The 16,995-nt window shown below is 36.1% G+C and overlaps 1 protein-coding gene across 7 annotated transcripts in view; it reads right to left on the bottom strand.

The window, feature by feature from the left end:
• Positions 1-16,995, bottom strand: part of LRP2 (LDL receptor related protein 2) — a 150,908-nt gene that overhangs the window by 42,541 nt on the left and 91,372 nt on the right. For all 7 annotated transcript variants that reach the window (XM_085584371.1, XM_085584370.1, XM_085584369.1 and 4 more), the window contains 13 exons: positions 15,111-15,322; positions 14,447-14,631; positions 13,354-13,582; positions 12,101-12,278; positions 10,076-10,204; positions 7,094-7,260; positions 5,864-6,007; positions 4,807-4,916; positions 3,741-3,918; positions 3,227-3,440; positions 2,529-2,768; positions 2,208-2,396; positions 315-1,235 (listed from right to left, as the gene is read on the bottom strand). In XM_085584371.1, coding sequence (XP_085440497.1) covers positions 315-1,235; positions 2,208-2,396; positions 2,529-2,768; positions 3,227-3,440; positions 3,741-3,918; positions 4,807-4,916; positions 5,864-6,007; positions 7,094-7,260; positions 10,076-10,204; positions 12,101-12,278; positions 13,354-13,582; positions 14,447-14,631; positions 15,111-15,322 — 3,096 coding nt within the window. The remainder of the gene's footprint in view (positions 1-314; positions 1,236-2,207; positions 2,397-2,528; positions 2,769-3,226; positions 3,441-3,740; positions 3,919-4,806; positions 4,917-5,863; positions 6,008-7,093; positions 7,261-10,075; positions 10,205-12,100; positions 12,279-13,353; positions 13,583-14,446; positions 14,632-15,110; positions 15,323-16,995) is intronic.

The raw sequence follows: 16,995 nt of genomic DNA on the forward strand, positions 1-16,995 counted from the left end.
TTCAAGTAGCAGGAATCCTCCCTCACTCCATTATATTAATTTATCACATATAATTTTAATTTATTATGTATCATTTTATATACAAAATAATAACTATCCAGTTTTATATTTCCATTTCATTGGGATTAAGTTGAAATAAGAATCCCAGAAAATGAAAAAATGAGAAAGAAAAAAGAGCATTTTACTAGGTATCTTAACTAAGTGGTTGACCTTGACCCTTGGCATAAAAATACCTGTTGAGCTAGTGGTAGGTGCTGCAGGTAATTTTTTTTTTTAATCTCTGATTACTTTGTACCATATTTCAGTGCACTTACCAGATGCAACTACAGTTGGAGAGCTAATTCCTGAGTAAATACTAACATAACTGATTCTTCCTGTTCCTGAAGGATAACTTTGTGTAAAATATATTCGGTTGTTTATGCTGTCAAAATCCAGGGCCACAGCAGTTCTTAACACACTGACTGTGCGGAAGGGAGGACTGTGGTTTTCAGGATCTAGGTGGATACTTCTGAGGGCATTTTCAAGAGCAAAAATCAGGTAATCATCTGTTGAAATGGAACATCTCTTGCCATCACTGCCTAGTGTTCCAAAGGCACAACCACATTTCGGTGTCTGAATGTCAGGGAGGGCAAAACAGAGGTGAGAACAACCTCCATTGTTGTCCAAACAAGGATTGCTGTTGACATCAAGGGGAGAACGTGACTGAAAATTACTGTTGTAAATTGTAACATCCCTTAGCCAATTAATGTTATCTCTTATTACTGTTGGCTGATCAGTATTGCCTGGCTGCTTGCTGGCTTGAAAGATTTTTTTCAGGTTTCGATCCACCCAGATCATGGAGTTGCCGAAGATAGTGATACCATACGGAGTTGGATAGCGACTGCCATAACGTACTATTTCAACATCACCACCATCAGGCTGAATTCTTGCAATCATATCTAAGGAATCATCCACCCAGTAAATGTAACCATTGCTGTGATCTATGGCTAACCCACGAGGTGTGACAATGCCCTCAGACACAAGAACTGTTCTGTTGGTGCAGTCAAGAAAAGCGCGTTCGATCTTCGGATTTTGCCCATAATCTGCCCAGAAGAGATATCTGTTTTTTGGGTCAACTACTATGTGTCTTGGCATGTCTATGGTAGTTTTCAGAAGCACACGGCGATAAGTTGTGTTTAAACGCAAAACTTCTATAAAAGTCTCTGTCAGGAAGGCATTTGTAAAATAGAGATTTCCTGTATACAAAAAAAACAAAAAACAAAAAAATCAGAAAAGCAAAAGAGAAAGTTAATATTAGCACCAATACCTGAGAAACACAAGTTGCTAAAATACCAAACCACAAAATGAACAGCCATCATAAATATGTTAGTAGTTGGAAGCATAAAGTATTTGTCTACCATCTGATGAATTAGAAAGAAGACAGCCAAACTGACAGTAGTCAATTAATCTCTAAATTCTCATGGATGGTCATAGGTATCAGTAGTACAGTTGCCTTTTAAAACACACAACTATGTAATCCATGTTATGGCACAAGACTGTACACAGGAACTAAATTGAGTGTTTACAGCAGATGATTATCCTAAAACACATCCCAACAAGCCTATCAATCAACTGAAGAACTTTTGCAAAACATATATACAGTACATATATATACAAAACTAAATTATTAATGGCAATTGTTGATTAATACTTTCTGAAGAGTTAATATTTTAATTAATCCTTAATATGTTTAAATAGGAACAGGAAGTGCACATGTGGAAATTATAGTTCAAAGATAAAAATTTCTTCTGCTTTTTTTACTTTTCATTATAACGTATGTGTACACAGCAATCTGAGGGTAGATAAAAAGTCTTTTCTTATTTACAATGTCATAACAGAGGTTTTGTGCATTCTTCTTTGGTACATGTTTTCACAATGGTAGTTCACAGCTATGTACAAACAAGAACAGAGGCCTAAGAAATACTAAAGCACCAGGAGGGAAAAGGCTTTATACATCTGCTCTGACAAACTACACATTTACATATATATATACATACACATAAACATAAGAGCCATTTACTTCCTCTTTTTTTAAAATCAGTCCATTAAACCACAAATTGAACCATAGTACTTCCATTCAAAATAGTTCCATTAGAATCTGCTTATGTTAGTCTAAAAATTTTATAATATGTAAATAATAACATTCTCCTAAATTCAGCTGTGCTTACCTGCTACCCAGTCAATTGCAATGCCACGGATCCCATTTCGTCCTATTCCATTTGTAACAACATTTCTAAAATAAGAACCATCAGGTTTAATTTTACGTATTGCATTCTGAGAAGAAACTGTGCTACTGAAGTCACACCAGTAAATGAAACCAGAAGGCATGTGAACATCCACATGAAGTGCATTTCGTCCTGAAATATTTTGAAAAGTATTAATTAATGATTTTTATATAAACAAAATTATTTAAAATATGTGCTGTGCTAGAAAGAAATGCCAAAATACTAGGCATGACAAGATTTTTTCCTATTATAATATTCACATACCTCTTCCTGCCAGTGGTACCATGGCTTCAGAGTGATCTGATGTCTCTAAACTAAATCCTTTAATTGCAGAGAGCATAGAAACAACTACAAATGAACTGTATGGGGAACAGGTTCTGTTGTCAGGATTTAGCTGAAAGCCAGTAGCACAGGCACAGGTGAATAATCCACCAGGTACAGGCAGGCAAAGCTGCTGGCAAACTCCAATATTATTACTGCAGCCATTTGTGGAACCAGCAGAATCTGCAAAAGACATACATGGCAAAACAAAAATCTCAGCTGTATCATTACAAATGCCCGTGGATATACACTCAAATACATACACTTATATAGTATTAACAATCAGCTGTCAAAAAAAAAATCTTAATCAGAATAAATTTTAGCACAGATGTGATAGCAATGAGTTTACTGGTCTCTTGTCATCTAAAATCAATGGGGCCAACAATCAGATAAAACAAATTAGAAGCTAAAGTAACAAAATTTCTTTGTCAACATGACTTTAGTAAAACTACATGAGCCAATGGATGCCTTAACTAGATGGTGAAGCATGTCTTTACCAAAACCAGGCAAAATGCTTTTGACACTTTTCCTGTAAGCCAAATCAAAGTGTATCCTTTGAAAGAGCAACCATTCTGTCTTTAAGGAAAGTTTGAGTTTTTGCAAGTTGAATATCCTGAAACATCTCTCTAGCAAATACTCACTGTCTCTGTAATACACACGCAGGCTCTTCAGTCTTGGGACATTATCTCTCAGTACTACTTTGTTTGCACCAGTGGCCTTGTCAACTCGTTCAATTACTTCATAATCTCGATCAGTATAGTACAGAAAGGTACCGTACACAGCAACTCCCCAGGGATGAGAAAGATGAACCACCAGAGTCACACGATTTGTACCATCCATATTGCCTCTCTCAATCTAAGAAATAATTTTAAAGATGAAGATTATATTTCCTATAGCAACAGTTCAGTGTTATAACATAAAACTAAAATGCAATGCATGATACTAAAATCTCTTTTGTGCATGAAATCTTTAGGTACAAGGTAGGAAGAAAAGGCAGGCAGTATATGATTTCTGATGTTGTACTTTTGAGCTATCCAGATTTCACTTGGTCCTGCAACTCCCACTTATAAGAGAAAGCTGAAGTAACTGAATCACTCATGCGAACCATAGATGCAGAGACAGGTAAAGAAGCAATTATTAAAAAGCATCTCCTACCATTCCTGTACTTGTAACAGCCCAGTACAACTTTTGTTCCTTAATGTCAATGGTAAGGAATTCTACATGGTCCAGGTTGCCAGTGAAGAGAGTTTGTATGCCTGAGCCATCCATGTTTGCACTGGCAATCTTTGCTGGGACTCCACTGTCAGTTCCCTGGTCTGTCCAGTACAACTTCCTATAACAGACATTTTCAGATCTGTTAGCAAAACTGGCAAAAGAAATCAGTGGACCAGAGTTGCTTGAGCATATGATTAAAACCAATTCCTCTGTCAGTCTAATACTTCAGCACATGCTGAACAGAGTTCATGTTGAATCAAACCACAATGAAAACAAGCTTATTTGAGAAAGAGAAGAATGTAGGCTCTCTCAACAAAGAGAAACACCTGCTTCTCTTGAAAGAGAGGAATGCCTCTTTAGAAATTTTTAGAAATCCATAACCTCACCTATTTCATCCCACCATACTATCAGCAGGTAAATACACTAGAGTATTATGACAATAGCATAAAAGGAGAAAAATAATAATTCTGTTTCACAGATGGCTGCAACATTTCAGAGTGAGTTTGGTTTCAATTATCAATTAAAACTACAGAATCAGAAAAAATATAGATGAAACAGAAAAAGGCAATTCATTCTTTTTGGGAAAAAGCAGCAAAATTATATTTAGTGTTATGCTTTTTGACATGACAATTTTCTCATATAATATGTCTGTCTACTAGGCTCAAGTCAGACATCACAAGATATTTTACAGAAAGGCTTTGGAGTACTCTTTATTCTTGGTTCCCATTTTTCAGGGATTTTTTCACAATCATAATATTCTGAGATTTTTAAATTAAAAAATGGTACTATACAAGCATATTAAATTAAAGAGGATGAACATCTATGTAATAATTTAGGAAGCTATGCACTTATTTTTTACAGCTTAAAAAGAGTAAATAAATTCTGCACAAATATGAAACAAACAAAACCATGTCAAATCCAGGATGAAACCTGAAAACCCTAAAAAACAAGAAAAATATGGAGAATACACTCATGAGCAAATACAATAGCAGTTTTGGAAATTTACCCTCTTGCTGGATCAACTGCCAAGCCAATTGGTGTGCCAGCTCCCAGAGAGGTGCCATCATTGGTAATCAGTGTTTTCCTGTACATTATGTCACCATTCAGCTTCAGGACCTATGCAAACATTGAACTTATCAGACCATACAATAATAGAACTTAGAATACATCTTCAAATTACAGGAATGAAGCCTAAATCATCACAGAGTTGAAATTTCAGAAGATTTTCTCGAATACCATGAAGCAAAAGCACATTGTTCTGTGCTCTAATCACATCCCTTTTCTATCACGAACCCTTGAAGAAGCTGTTTGCAGCTGAGGACCTGCCTTTGATAACAAGGGAGGATCCTAGGTATAGAAACAGTTCATCTTTCAGTTTCCATAATATCTTCAAGGCCTGAATGGGTTGATGAAATTCTGATTTAAGAAGTATCCCATTTCATTTGCTCAAATTGCCTTTTAATTTAATAGTAGGCATTTATATCTTGGAACAAGAGCACTAATTACTGAGTTTATTCACAGTCATTACTGTATTATATATTACTTATCCTCCATTTCCCTACTCTGAATGACAATTTTATCCTTCACATACCATGAGAATGCTTGTCTCTAGGAAGCTACATGGTATGTTATCAAAGCATTTGGGAATGGATCTTACTGCGTTCAATGGCAGTATTCCTTTACTATCAGAGGCATTGCATTGGGATCATTGTTTGAAGTAAGGATAGTAACAGCAGTAACTCTAGTAATCATAGATGCTGGGTGTTAAACACCAGAAGCCTAACACGTAGGGAGAAAAAGAGAGATTTATATGTAAATAAAGTTTGCAGGCTAGATCTATGCACAAATAAAGTGTCCAGAATATACTGCTTTCAATCTTTTTGACTATGTTTAAATTTAAGTTTCTGTTCAAGTTTGTAAAGTATTTTTCTACAAACAGATTACACTATAAAATAAATCTAGTTGAAGTTTTTAATGAAATAAATATTATTAATTTCAATCTGTATACGTAGCAGTGAAAAGTCTAGACTCTTATTTTCCAATTGTCCCTGTTAAATAACTACCTCAATTGACTGTGTCCCTGGGTTACTGTAATACAGGTTTGCAGATATCCAGTCTAGTGCCAGACCAACAGGAGCACCAATAACAGCTGCTGGAGCAAAAACTGTCCTGTTGGCTCCATCTGACCTCACTCTGTGAATTTCACCCTTAGGGGAAAAAAAAAAAAAAAAAAGTTAAAAAAATGTCAAGAGCAGAAAACAGTCCTCTATTCCAACTGCACTAGCACTTCGTTTATACTGCAATCTTTTCTCATGCTATCCCAATTCTAGGAGGAAGAAGGCAGAGTTAGAGATAGGGCAGACCCAGGAACATAAAATGGAGCACAGAAACTAGAGAAGTATCTTTTTGGCAGAGGGTGACCCATGACTGACACAGGTGTCTCAGCTCTGTTTGGGAGCAACAGAAGCCAGAAGCCTGAAGCCTACAGGTCAGGGATACAGCTGGGGGGCACAGCCCAGACACATTTCTCAGGCTTTGTCAAGAACATCCTAAAGCAGACATAACACCTAACACTTGGTCTGCAAAGGCACCCGCCATTCCACTTCCCAGGATTTAACTTGCTGTTAATGTATCTATCAGCTCTGGACCTCCTACACTATTGTATATGTCAGCTGTATCTGCTGGCTGACATCTGTAAAGAGTAGTTTTTCAGACTGCAGGGAGGATGAAACACATTCGTAAGTACTTAAGTAGTTTCTCAGGCAAAGATTTGCTTAAATAGGTCTATTTAAGTACTTCATTGAACTAAACATTCTAACTTTAAAAGAACAAATAATTAAACAAATTGTAATTTCTTTATTAGTGGCATAGAATACACTTTAAAATTAGTTATTTTTAAAACTGTATTTACTTCAGAGCTGCAAAATGCAAAGAAAGCAGGTTGGGGAAAAAAACAAAAATCTTGTGTGGATGAAACATAACGAGTTTGTGTGAATTCTGTTCAAACATAATTACAGAAATATCCTTATCATACTTCTCCAATACCTAATTATTGCTTTTCTTGACAAAAAGAATTGGTTTTAAGTTTCCAAGAGGGAAAGGGACAAAGCTTCTTTGCTTGTCCTAGGAAAACAACCAAGCAAGTAAGAAAAACTTAAAAAAAAAAAATCAGACAAACAAAAAACCCACCACACCAACAAAAAACATGCTAACATATTTCAGTCCAAAACACTTTTCAAAAATAAAAAAAGGTTTTAATTTAGTGCATATTTTGAAAACAAATACTAACTTACTGGATTTTCAACCCAATAAATCATCTGTTCAGAGTCATCAAAGTCAACATCAACGCCATTTTGAACTCCTGCTATTGGAACCATAGCATCATTTGTCTTCTCCTCAGGGTTCAGAGAAATTCCATAAATTATATTATCTCTTACAGCAATAAGGAAAGGGTGTTCAACTGTGAAAACAGTTAAAGAGTAATTCAGAGTTGCTCCTGGTCAAGAAAAGGGCATTATGATATGCTTTCCCCCTCCCACTGAAAAGTTCCCTGATGCTAAGAATGGCTCAATATTACCAGTGATGTTTTGAAACCACTTACCTTGTTCCCTCACTAGGAACAAGGTTATCAGCTACTTAAACTGCTGTAACATTTTAAGTTTCAGCATTGTGTAATCATAATGCAAATTCTGAGCAGAAGGAAGTAAATAAGGCAGGATCACTCACTGTCAGACAAAAGAAGGACATTTGTGCAGCTGCTCTAAGCTGCTTTTTCAAATTTCTGAGAAGAAGAATCAGCCAAAGCTCTGAGGATTCTGCAGGATCTGCCTGTGGTAGGTTCTAATGCATATTAAGCAGGACCCACAAGCACGGAACAACATCACAGTGGCAACTGTTGATCATTATTATGAAATATAAATGCAGTACTATTTTCTTGGTTTATCCCTAAGGGAACAGACATACTCATTATGGTATATTTTCCTTTGGGTAAATTTGTACCTTTATGCTTAAATCTTACTAACAAAGGGCAATGCATCATGTGATCTGAGAAAATGCATCAGAGAGCTGCCGAGTGAGAGTCAGAAACTGCATTTCTCATCTGCTAGGGACTAGGGGAAGAGAATCTCCTGAACACAGATTCCCTCCACTCTTCCTTTAGCTTTGGTATTTGGAGAACAAATCCTAGCCTCTTCTTCCCATAGGCACAAACTACCACTTAACAGGGAACTGGGCTGCTGTAGAAGTAACCCATTTCCTCTTTTATAATAGATCAAAGACTTGGTTGGATGGTTTGATTTTTATTTTCTTTACTGGCTGCTTAACACATTTATATAAATTTTTCAGTAGAAATTCTAGCATGAAAAACCATAAAACAGCATCACTGCACCTCTCAAAAATTATTCTCCATACTTCTCTCTGGCTTTGTGAAGTATTTGTCAAATCTAATTTACTGCTTCAAGTTTTATACCTATGCAAATCTATACAATCTGATGATTCCTCATTCTTATGATAGAAAACAGAGCAAATTTGCTGAGCTATAGAGACATAAAAACTGATGTAGGTTCATCAACTTGGTATTAATATTAATATATTAATAACTTCTGCAATTCTTAAACTTAATAGAATTTGCAAGAAAAATTATAGTTCACATAATATTTGTGTATTGTTATATTAAATATGCACATGTACCATGTTAATACAATATTTTAATATACAAAAATTCCATTGTTTCCAAGCCAGCTTGCTACCATCTTTTATATCAACCCAAAATGTAGTTTAAAATAAAGTAAGTACAAAGGCAAGTTTTCTTCATCTTATATAAAGCTAAAAATGGTGCAATCCTGGAATCAATGAAGTTGGTACTATTTAATGTGCAAAATAAGCAGAGACCAGCAATATCACTCTTTGTAGAGACACTGGGCAATCAAACATCTGCAGTGAAAGATTGTGCTGACCTATTACAGTAAACAATGACAGCAAGGATAACAGTAAATATTAGTAAAGAAATTACAAATATCCATTTGTGTGTAATATTATCATAAAATAGCCTGAGTTGGAAGGGATTTTAAAATCATTTAGTTCAAACCCTTCTGCCATTGGCAGGGACATTAATCATTAGCAATTATTAAAATACTTTACAATTAAAAGAATTGGTATATTTTTTAAAACTTTTTCTGGTGTGCTGACCTTCATCAAATACATTTTTTTAAATTACCCAAATCGATAGCTATTTTCTACATACTGTTTTAACTGTATAAATTAAATCTAAATAGAAAAAAAATAAGCCCATATAGTTTAAAAGAATTGTGCTTCACAGAAAGATACTGCTGTTTCTCTCTTACAGAACACTTATGCCAGCAAAAGGCCCACACTTGTACCTAATCAGACACAGAGAAATTTGAAACGTGAAAAACAGAGATAAGAAATGTCAATAGCTGAATTCAGTGGCAGAATTGGGTCAACCTCTACATGCACATGTGCTTCATCACTGTCATGTTTCATTTTTTTTATCATGATCCCTCTATAAGCCTGCACATAATCAAAAAAGTGCAGATTTCTAAAAGAATCCCTCTTTTTTGTAACAGATTAAATAAATTCACACTTCATTTCAAATTATATAAATTGGTAATTCCCTTGCTGCTGACTAAGAAAACTGTGAATGCAATACAGCCTTTTAAAGAGCACATTGCTAAGTATCAAGCAGGAAATTGTGAGGTTCAGTGAATTTTAGGGCGAAGAACCAAGGTTAATCTAAAACTGGAGCTTGACTAGTGAAAGGCAACATATGATTCACAGTCAGGGGCAACAAAGAAACCAACTTCAGTGACCAAGGAAGTCCCTTTCAGTCCTACATCCTGACACTCTTACAGTTACAACCCATGTTTCCAAGCTGAATACTTACAATGTACACAACGACCTGCCACAGTATGTTTTTATTTTTAACTGACACTAAGCTCCTTTGATTTGTATTTCAACAGCCAAACATTCCACATGGTGAGAAACTTTAAAGTGTGGCTTCTTTAAAAAGTTTGTAAGAAAACTAATTTCACCCATTTTCCCCCAATGAAGAATCTGAATCTCTCATTCAGTCCTTTCCCAAAACTATCTCCAAACCATTAGGCCAAGTATATTCCATGTGTCCTAAATGAAGTCTGTCTGTAGTGGCCCAAACTGATTTCATGAGCAGCAGCCCACAGAAGCATGCATTTTGCCTGGGAAAGGGATGGATTTGACAATATCAGGTCTTTTTTATCATCTCATTAATACTGCCCTACCTCTCATGCAGTTCCTGTTATCAGGAGAAAGGATCCATCCTGAAGGGCAAGCACAAGAAAAAAAAAGTGGTCCAGATGAAGAAAGTAAGCAGAGGTGGCTACAGGGGGATGATGCACAGGAATTAATACCTGAAAATAAGAAAGGAGCTATTAGCAGCTATAACAATATAATCAACTAGAGAAAACATTTTCTCTCCTTGCTACTGACATTAACCCAGAACTAAAACAGTTTTGCTATTTCTTTAAAATTAAAATAATGAAATTATTTCTAAGAACCACAAGCAATACAATGTACTTGTGACAGTATAGAATTTTCTATGGAAAACCAGTATATTATCATAGTGATCTTTGGAATTTTTATACATCACCAAAAATCTTTCAAACTCCATTTCAAGCTTTTCTTAACTGCATGGAAAAACCTGTAGAATTTGCAGTCCTTGATTGTAATAACCCTTCTACATGGGGAATTTAAATTATTTGCTCAAACTTCTTGGAGAAACTAAAGAGAAAATACTTGCGATGTCTTACTCAAAGATAGTGGGAATTGAATGCCAAATTTCTTAACTTACTTTGAAACTGTGAATTAAAAGTTGTAAAATGTAAAAAAAAGGCACTGAAGAGCTCTCCTGACTGCTATTATTACTATACACTAAAATTCAATCTAAACCACTTCCACAAACTTGCTGCTGAAGATTTTTCAGAATGAGTAATCTTCATAAGAAAACAAAAATCAGATTTTGAGTACATCCTTAGCAATGACAGCAGACCTCATTCTAAAAAGCTTGGAAGTTCCAGGAATTTATATTAGTAAAAATATAAAAACTAACAAGAACTGAAAACAAATTAACATGACAATTAAATAATGGTATAAAGTCAGAACTCAAACTGTAAGAAAATTGCTCATATTATCAGTATAAAAAATCCAAACTCTGGTTAGTCTAAGATCTAATGGTTTACAAAATAAGAGAGAGGATGACAGTTTTATTACTGCATCTGGAATTTCAATCAGCATGTAATTATTTCTTCATTTGTCAACACTGGTATGTTTTGCTATTCTGCAAGTACTCTATTCCCTCTTTTTTTGCTTGGCCACATAAAGTACAATAGAATAATTGAGAATGAAAAATTATAAAATGTACTAAATACAATGAAGAAAAAGAAGAAAACGTTCTCCAGGGATCGAAATTTTTTTAAACCTTAGGTTGTAAGATAAAACCTCTCAAACCCTAATTATGATTAATCAATTAATACTATGCCCTGCTAAGTGAACAATTTACAGTGAGAATAGGTGGCTCTAGTTCTGAACATGTCTGAGGAAGGCTCTGTTCTAAAACAAATCTAGCACTCAAAGTACTAGTGCCTTACTCAGATACTCAGGGAAGTCTCCACGTTCCCTGGCATGGCGGTGTATTTTGAGGAAAAAAAAGGAAAAAAAATGTAGTATTTATTAGCTGGAAACACTCCATACAGAAGAAATATAACTAAAGCTTAAAGATAATATTCATATCAACATGCTCCCCCACTCTTCAAGTCATGCCATGAAATAACAAAAAAGTCTGACATGAAAGACCTAACAGAAATAATTTAGGGGTTTTTTTAGTCTTTAAGCTGCAAAAGATCACCTGCACAAGATCTCAGAGAAGGCTGATGACAGTAATCTTTTCAATAAGAATAATTACTGCGCAAGAAATTGAATCTAGTATGCCAGAGAGAGAATTTTTTAAACTTAAAATGCTTTCCAAAAATGCTTCCATTGTCTTGTAAAAACATTCAGAAGTGCAAGAAAATGTCACATACTACCTCCTTATTATTTTTTTTGGCTAGTCATCATCCTGAAATGCTGCCTAGGTGGTTGCTTTCCTTAACACCAGATTGAACAGTTGCAAGTCAATAGTATGAATTATTTGTTTGTTTTAACCCAATCCATTTGCTGAAAAGACTTGGTGTTCCAATGCATGACACAGTGTTGGTGTTCCAACTGCATGCTTCTTTCTGCAATTACCAAAGTTGTGTTGAGGAACTTACCATGAGGCTGCTTTACAGGATGGACTGCCACAAGACCCAAGGGTTGGTGAATGTTATAAATCATAACTGTCTGGTTTCCTCCATGCCATTTGTTGGCCCGAATTACTCGATTAGTATAGCGGTCACTCCAGTACACAAAATCTTCAAATACAGTTAGACCATGTGGATGCTGCAATATCTAAAAAGGAAGGTCAATTACCAATTTACTTCTGGAGATTTGCAGATGTAAAGCTTGCAATGAAGTAACAACAGAGGTGAGCATAATTTTAAAATAAATAAATAATGAAGCAACTGTGTCTCAAAAGACATTTTTCAGAAAAAAATGAACTATCATCTATTGTCTAAAAACATTAATACATTAATAATGAGGAAAATATTTTTTTTAAAAGATGGAATTCTATATAGACCCTGTGAGATGAAGAGAATGAGGAGTTAACAAAGCAGTCTAACTACTTTGGGCAGAACCCACAGATAAAGAGCTAACTGTAGATTTTCAAAAGCACAAGAGGAAATGACTAGTGAGAATTATGGACCTGTCAAGAACCTGCATCCTTGATAAGCTCCCCTAAAATTTACCAGAGGATCAAGGAAGGTGATTTACCTAGATTTCAGATAACCAGGAGTGGAAAGATTGCCTTGGCTCCTATATCACACTAATTGTCCCTCCAGCCAAAACTAAAAGCCTCAAGAGCCAATTATTGAAAACATTCACATGGTTATTTATACCAGTTTCTGTATGCCAGCTGAACATCTGCACTATTTGTTGGTACAAGGACAGTGCCACAAGCTGCCAGCAGCACTTTACTGGGAGATAGACTGTAAAAGGAATGATCTTGATGGAGTTGCTGCACACAAGTCATAGCACAAAACCCTTCACTGCTGTCAAGAATAGTAGCAGTAATCAATCACAAAAGACAGGGAAAGTTTTTCCAGGCTTTCTCTACTATATTTGCCTACAGAAAATGCACCACCTAGTAGCAGCAATGTCAGATGTCACCTTCAGATTTCATACAGAACAGATGAGAAAGCTATAAAGCACCAGGTCTACAGCTACAAACTCTGCTGGAGATCTCCTGAGAGACTGAATAGGATATGCAATTTCTCTTTTTACAGCAGCAAGAAGCAGAAAAAATACTTCACATCTGCTTCACTCAATAATTTTGAAGAAAAATACACCCAAGTCTATGAAAATATATTTTTAAGTACTATCAGCGGGGACACAGAAAAAGAACAGTTCCTTATTAATGGCTTACCAGATCACTTGCAACCACCTGTCGTCTGTTGTTTCCATTGTAATCACAGAAATCGATATAATCAAGATAAGCATCCGCAAAATAGAGAAGTTTATTTGGATAATCAATGGAAAGTCCATTGGGCCAGTAGATTTTATTATTAATAATCACTGTGCGCATATTGCCATCCATGCTGGCTTTTTCAATTCGAGGGTTTTGGCCCCAGTCCGTCCAGAACATTACATGAGCACTGAAAAAGCAACTCATGGTTAGCAAACAGGGAAAAACATAGCTGCCTATTAAGAAACATTACATTAAGAATCTTTAGCCAAAAAACAGAAGCAATCTTTCTATGAACAGTCCTACACAATGATACTGAAATAATTTATTTTAGCAACATGCTTACTGAAGATATTACAGTAATTTGTTATAAAAATTCTTTTAATACTTCTAGTGCTGTTTCTATTTGTCAATAATAGCAGCATATAGAAGCTACTGGTGTCACTGGTTTTTAATTTTTATTATAATCTCATTCTCTGGTTGCAACATAGTAATTTAATACAGGTTTATATTCTAAGAGGTATGCATTGATAATGTTAACAGCACTGAAACAGGCAGTAAACAGAGTTCAAGGCATTGCAAACCTTAAAAAAGAGAGTAAAGTTTTGTACATTAACAATTCTAATTATCACATTAACTCTATACTACTTGCTGTCTGAAATGGGAAGGTCCTTTTGTGATAACAATACAATCTAGATAATTATTTTAGACTTGGAACTACAACTTGGAACACATGACATGAAATCACATTAAGTTTATGGTATATCACCAACTGAAGTGATATAATTTTGAACTAATACCTCTTAACTTGGAAGCAAATGTAGAAAAATCTTTTAAGGTAAAAAACCATCTTGTTACACTGAAATAGAGCAACGAATCACCAATAATTACTTCATGACTTGAAATATTAATCAACTCTGTAAACACACTAAATTGTTTTAAGTTCTCTTCCACTAGTCATTTACAACTCCAATACAATTTGGACATGTCTCAAATTTTAATAGTTACATCATAAAATAAGCATCTTACTAAAAATTCACTTGAATAATCTTACTCAGTTCTGGGATCTAACACGAGTCCTCTTGGGTTTGTTATATTTTCACTGATCAGCACTGTCCTGTGGCTCCCATCCATTTTGGAGACTTCAATTGTTTCCAGAACAAAGTCTGTCCAGTAAAGGTTACGGCCCACCCAATCTACTGCTATACTTTCAGTCACAGTGACACCGCTGTCAAACACCTGTTCAAGAACAAAAAAAGCAGGTGGGGGGGAGGAAAAAAAAATTATATTAAATTTTACCCCTTGCATTTCTATAGATATGGAAAATGATTAACCAAGTTTTCAATATCTTCTAGGTCTGTTATGCAGAATGAATCACAATGTACATATTCAAAATGATGGCAAAGCATAAACCCAAACACTCCGACTGACTTCAGCAGGTCTATTGAAGAAGTTAGAATTTACTAATAGGAAATTTACTAATAGGAAAACCAGTTCATATTTTGATGTCTAAAAAAGGACTTCTTGAAAGCATTCAGTTTCCTTTTTCAAACAGCTACATGAAATGTTAGCTTAGCATCTATAAAGTTGTTTCACTTTGCCTCTGTTATCTCTCTTCTTACTATATTTGGATTCCCTCTTCTCCTTTGTGAACTGAAGATACAGGGTCTTCACTTTCTCTCCACAAAAGACAAGAAAACTTACTCAGCAAAACTTACTATTTTTCGGTCAGTCCCATTTTGGTAAGAACTCCAAATTTTATCCTGTGTTGTATCAGACCAAAAGATACGATCTGTGACTGAATCAAAATCAATAGCCACAATATTTGTCCCATCCCGAACCAGAGAATAAATACTGTGTGACTGAGAAGTGATGTTATCCACAACAATTTGGTTACGACTTGCCACCAGCAAAAGAAGATTCCCAGATTCTGTCAGAGGAATAGAAATTAAAATAAACCAATGAGCTATTCAACAGTAACTGGGAGAAAAATAAATACTGAGTAATTTAACATGACTTTATAGCATCAAAACTGTAGTATCTAGACATACATATTGAAATAACAAATTCAAATCAATTCTTAAGCCAAGATACAGTATCATATCCAGTCTGTCCATCCTGACTTTTAAATCTAGCTTCGCTTTTCTCCATAACTCCTTTTACAGATTTCCCTTTCCAGGCTCCTATCAGGACCTTGGGTACCATTCCATCCTGTCTAACCAGTTTGCTGCTGACATCCAACGCTCATTCCTCCATAAACCTCTTTCATCTCCTACTCCTGATTCAACTCCCAAAGTTTTTGGTACCTCCAATTAATCTTCTCAGCCTGGTCTCCCTCCTTTGTAACCTACCTTCTCTTGTTTCCCCCTTTAGACCATGTGGGAACAAGGGAGAAGATACAGATTACAGGAAAGCCATAAACTGCTGTAATTAGGTTGCACAGATAAGATGCTGAAAAACAACTGAAGAATAAAAGCCACAAAGACAGCAAAGTACAAGAAACTCCCTATTAGTAATGGCCAAGCCTATGTGCAGGGAAAATGCAAGTGTCTTCCACAACCTGACTATATCCCTAAACCAGGAAACCTGTAGAGACGAATTCCACTAGGTTTATGGCTCCTTTGCCCTATCAGTGTAGTACAAAAGAGACAGAGAACAACAGGCATCTAGGCTGTATCAGTGATGTTTGCTCCTTACGAATGAGAAAACTATAGAATAGGCACCAGTTAAGTACTGGGATTTAAATACTTTATGAGCATTGAACTTTATGAACAGTTAATTTTGGCCTATGGCTTACAAGTCTCTAGATTTGCTTTTCTTCAAAACATTCTTTTTGACCATTCCAGGCTAAAAATAACAATGTTCATTTAAACATACTATTTCAATGAAATATTAGTTTCTAATTAACCCTACAGCTGACAGTTTCAATTCTCAAGGTAATCTGCTATAAACAGCTCTAAATGGCTGTTTACATCAACTTTTTAAAAGAGAAAATATCATAATGGCAAAGTGTTAGGGGTTAGGACTTTTTGCTTTCTTTCAGGGAATTGCTTTCTTTCAGGGAAATTTCTCCCATTTGTTGCTAAGAGACAGTAACAGCTAGTACTTAAGAGAGACAAAGGACATAGGGAAGGAGAAGGGGGAGAGTGCAGCTGGCTGCCTTATCTAGCTGCGGGGCATTCTCTCGGGAAGGGCAGCTATAGCTGGAGATTTTGGCTGGGGAGTGAGTGGCTGGGTTGGGCTGGGCTCGTCTTGCTCTTGAAGCCCTCAGCATCACAGGAGGACGCTCGTCGAGCTGTTGCCACTGCCACGGCCCAGCCCTGTACTGCTTCTTCCTTACTGTGGGTGAGCCTCTGCTTGTAAGAACAGCTGTTGGACTGGCACCTTATTAACAGCCTACCTCACTAGAAAGGACCCTCACCATGTACCTGAGTGCCTCAGGGGGAAACCCGGGACCCTGAGCCCGCTCCAAAGGAGCCTCTCCTGGCTGCACGGGGCTGGGCTGCCGCTGCCCAGACCTGCCGTTTTTCTGCCATTGCTCCGGGTTTTTGCTACACTCTAACCCCGCACCCCTGCCTGCCGTCAAACCCCTGTGTCTCCTGC

The sequence above is a fragment of the Lonchura striata genome, chromosome 7 (genome assembly GCF_050655825.1).
Source record: "Lonchura striata isolate lonStrDom1 chromosome 7, ASM5065582v1, whole genome shotgun sequence".
NCBI classification, from domain to species: Eukaryota; Metazoa; Chordata; class Aves; order Passeriformes; family Estrildidae; genus Lonchura; species Lonchura striata.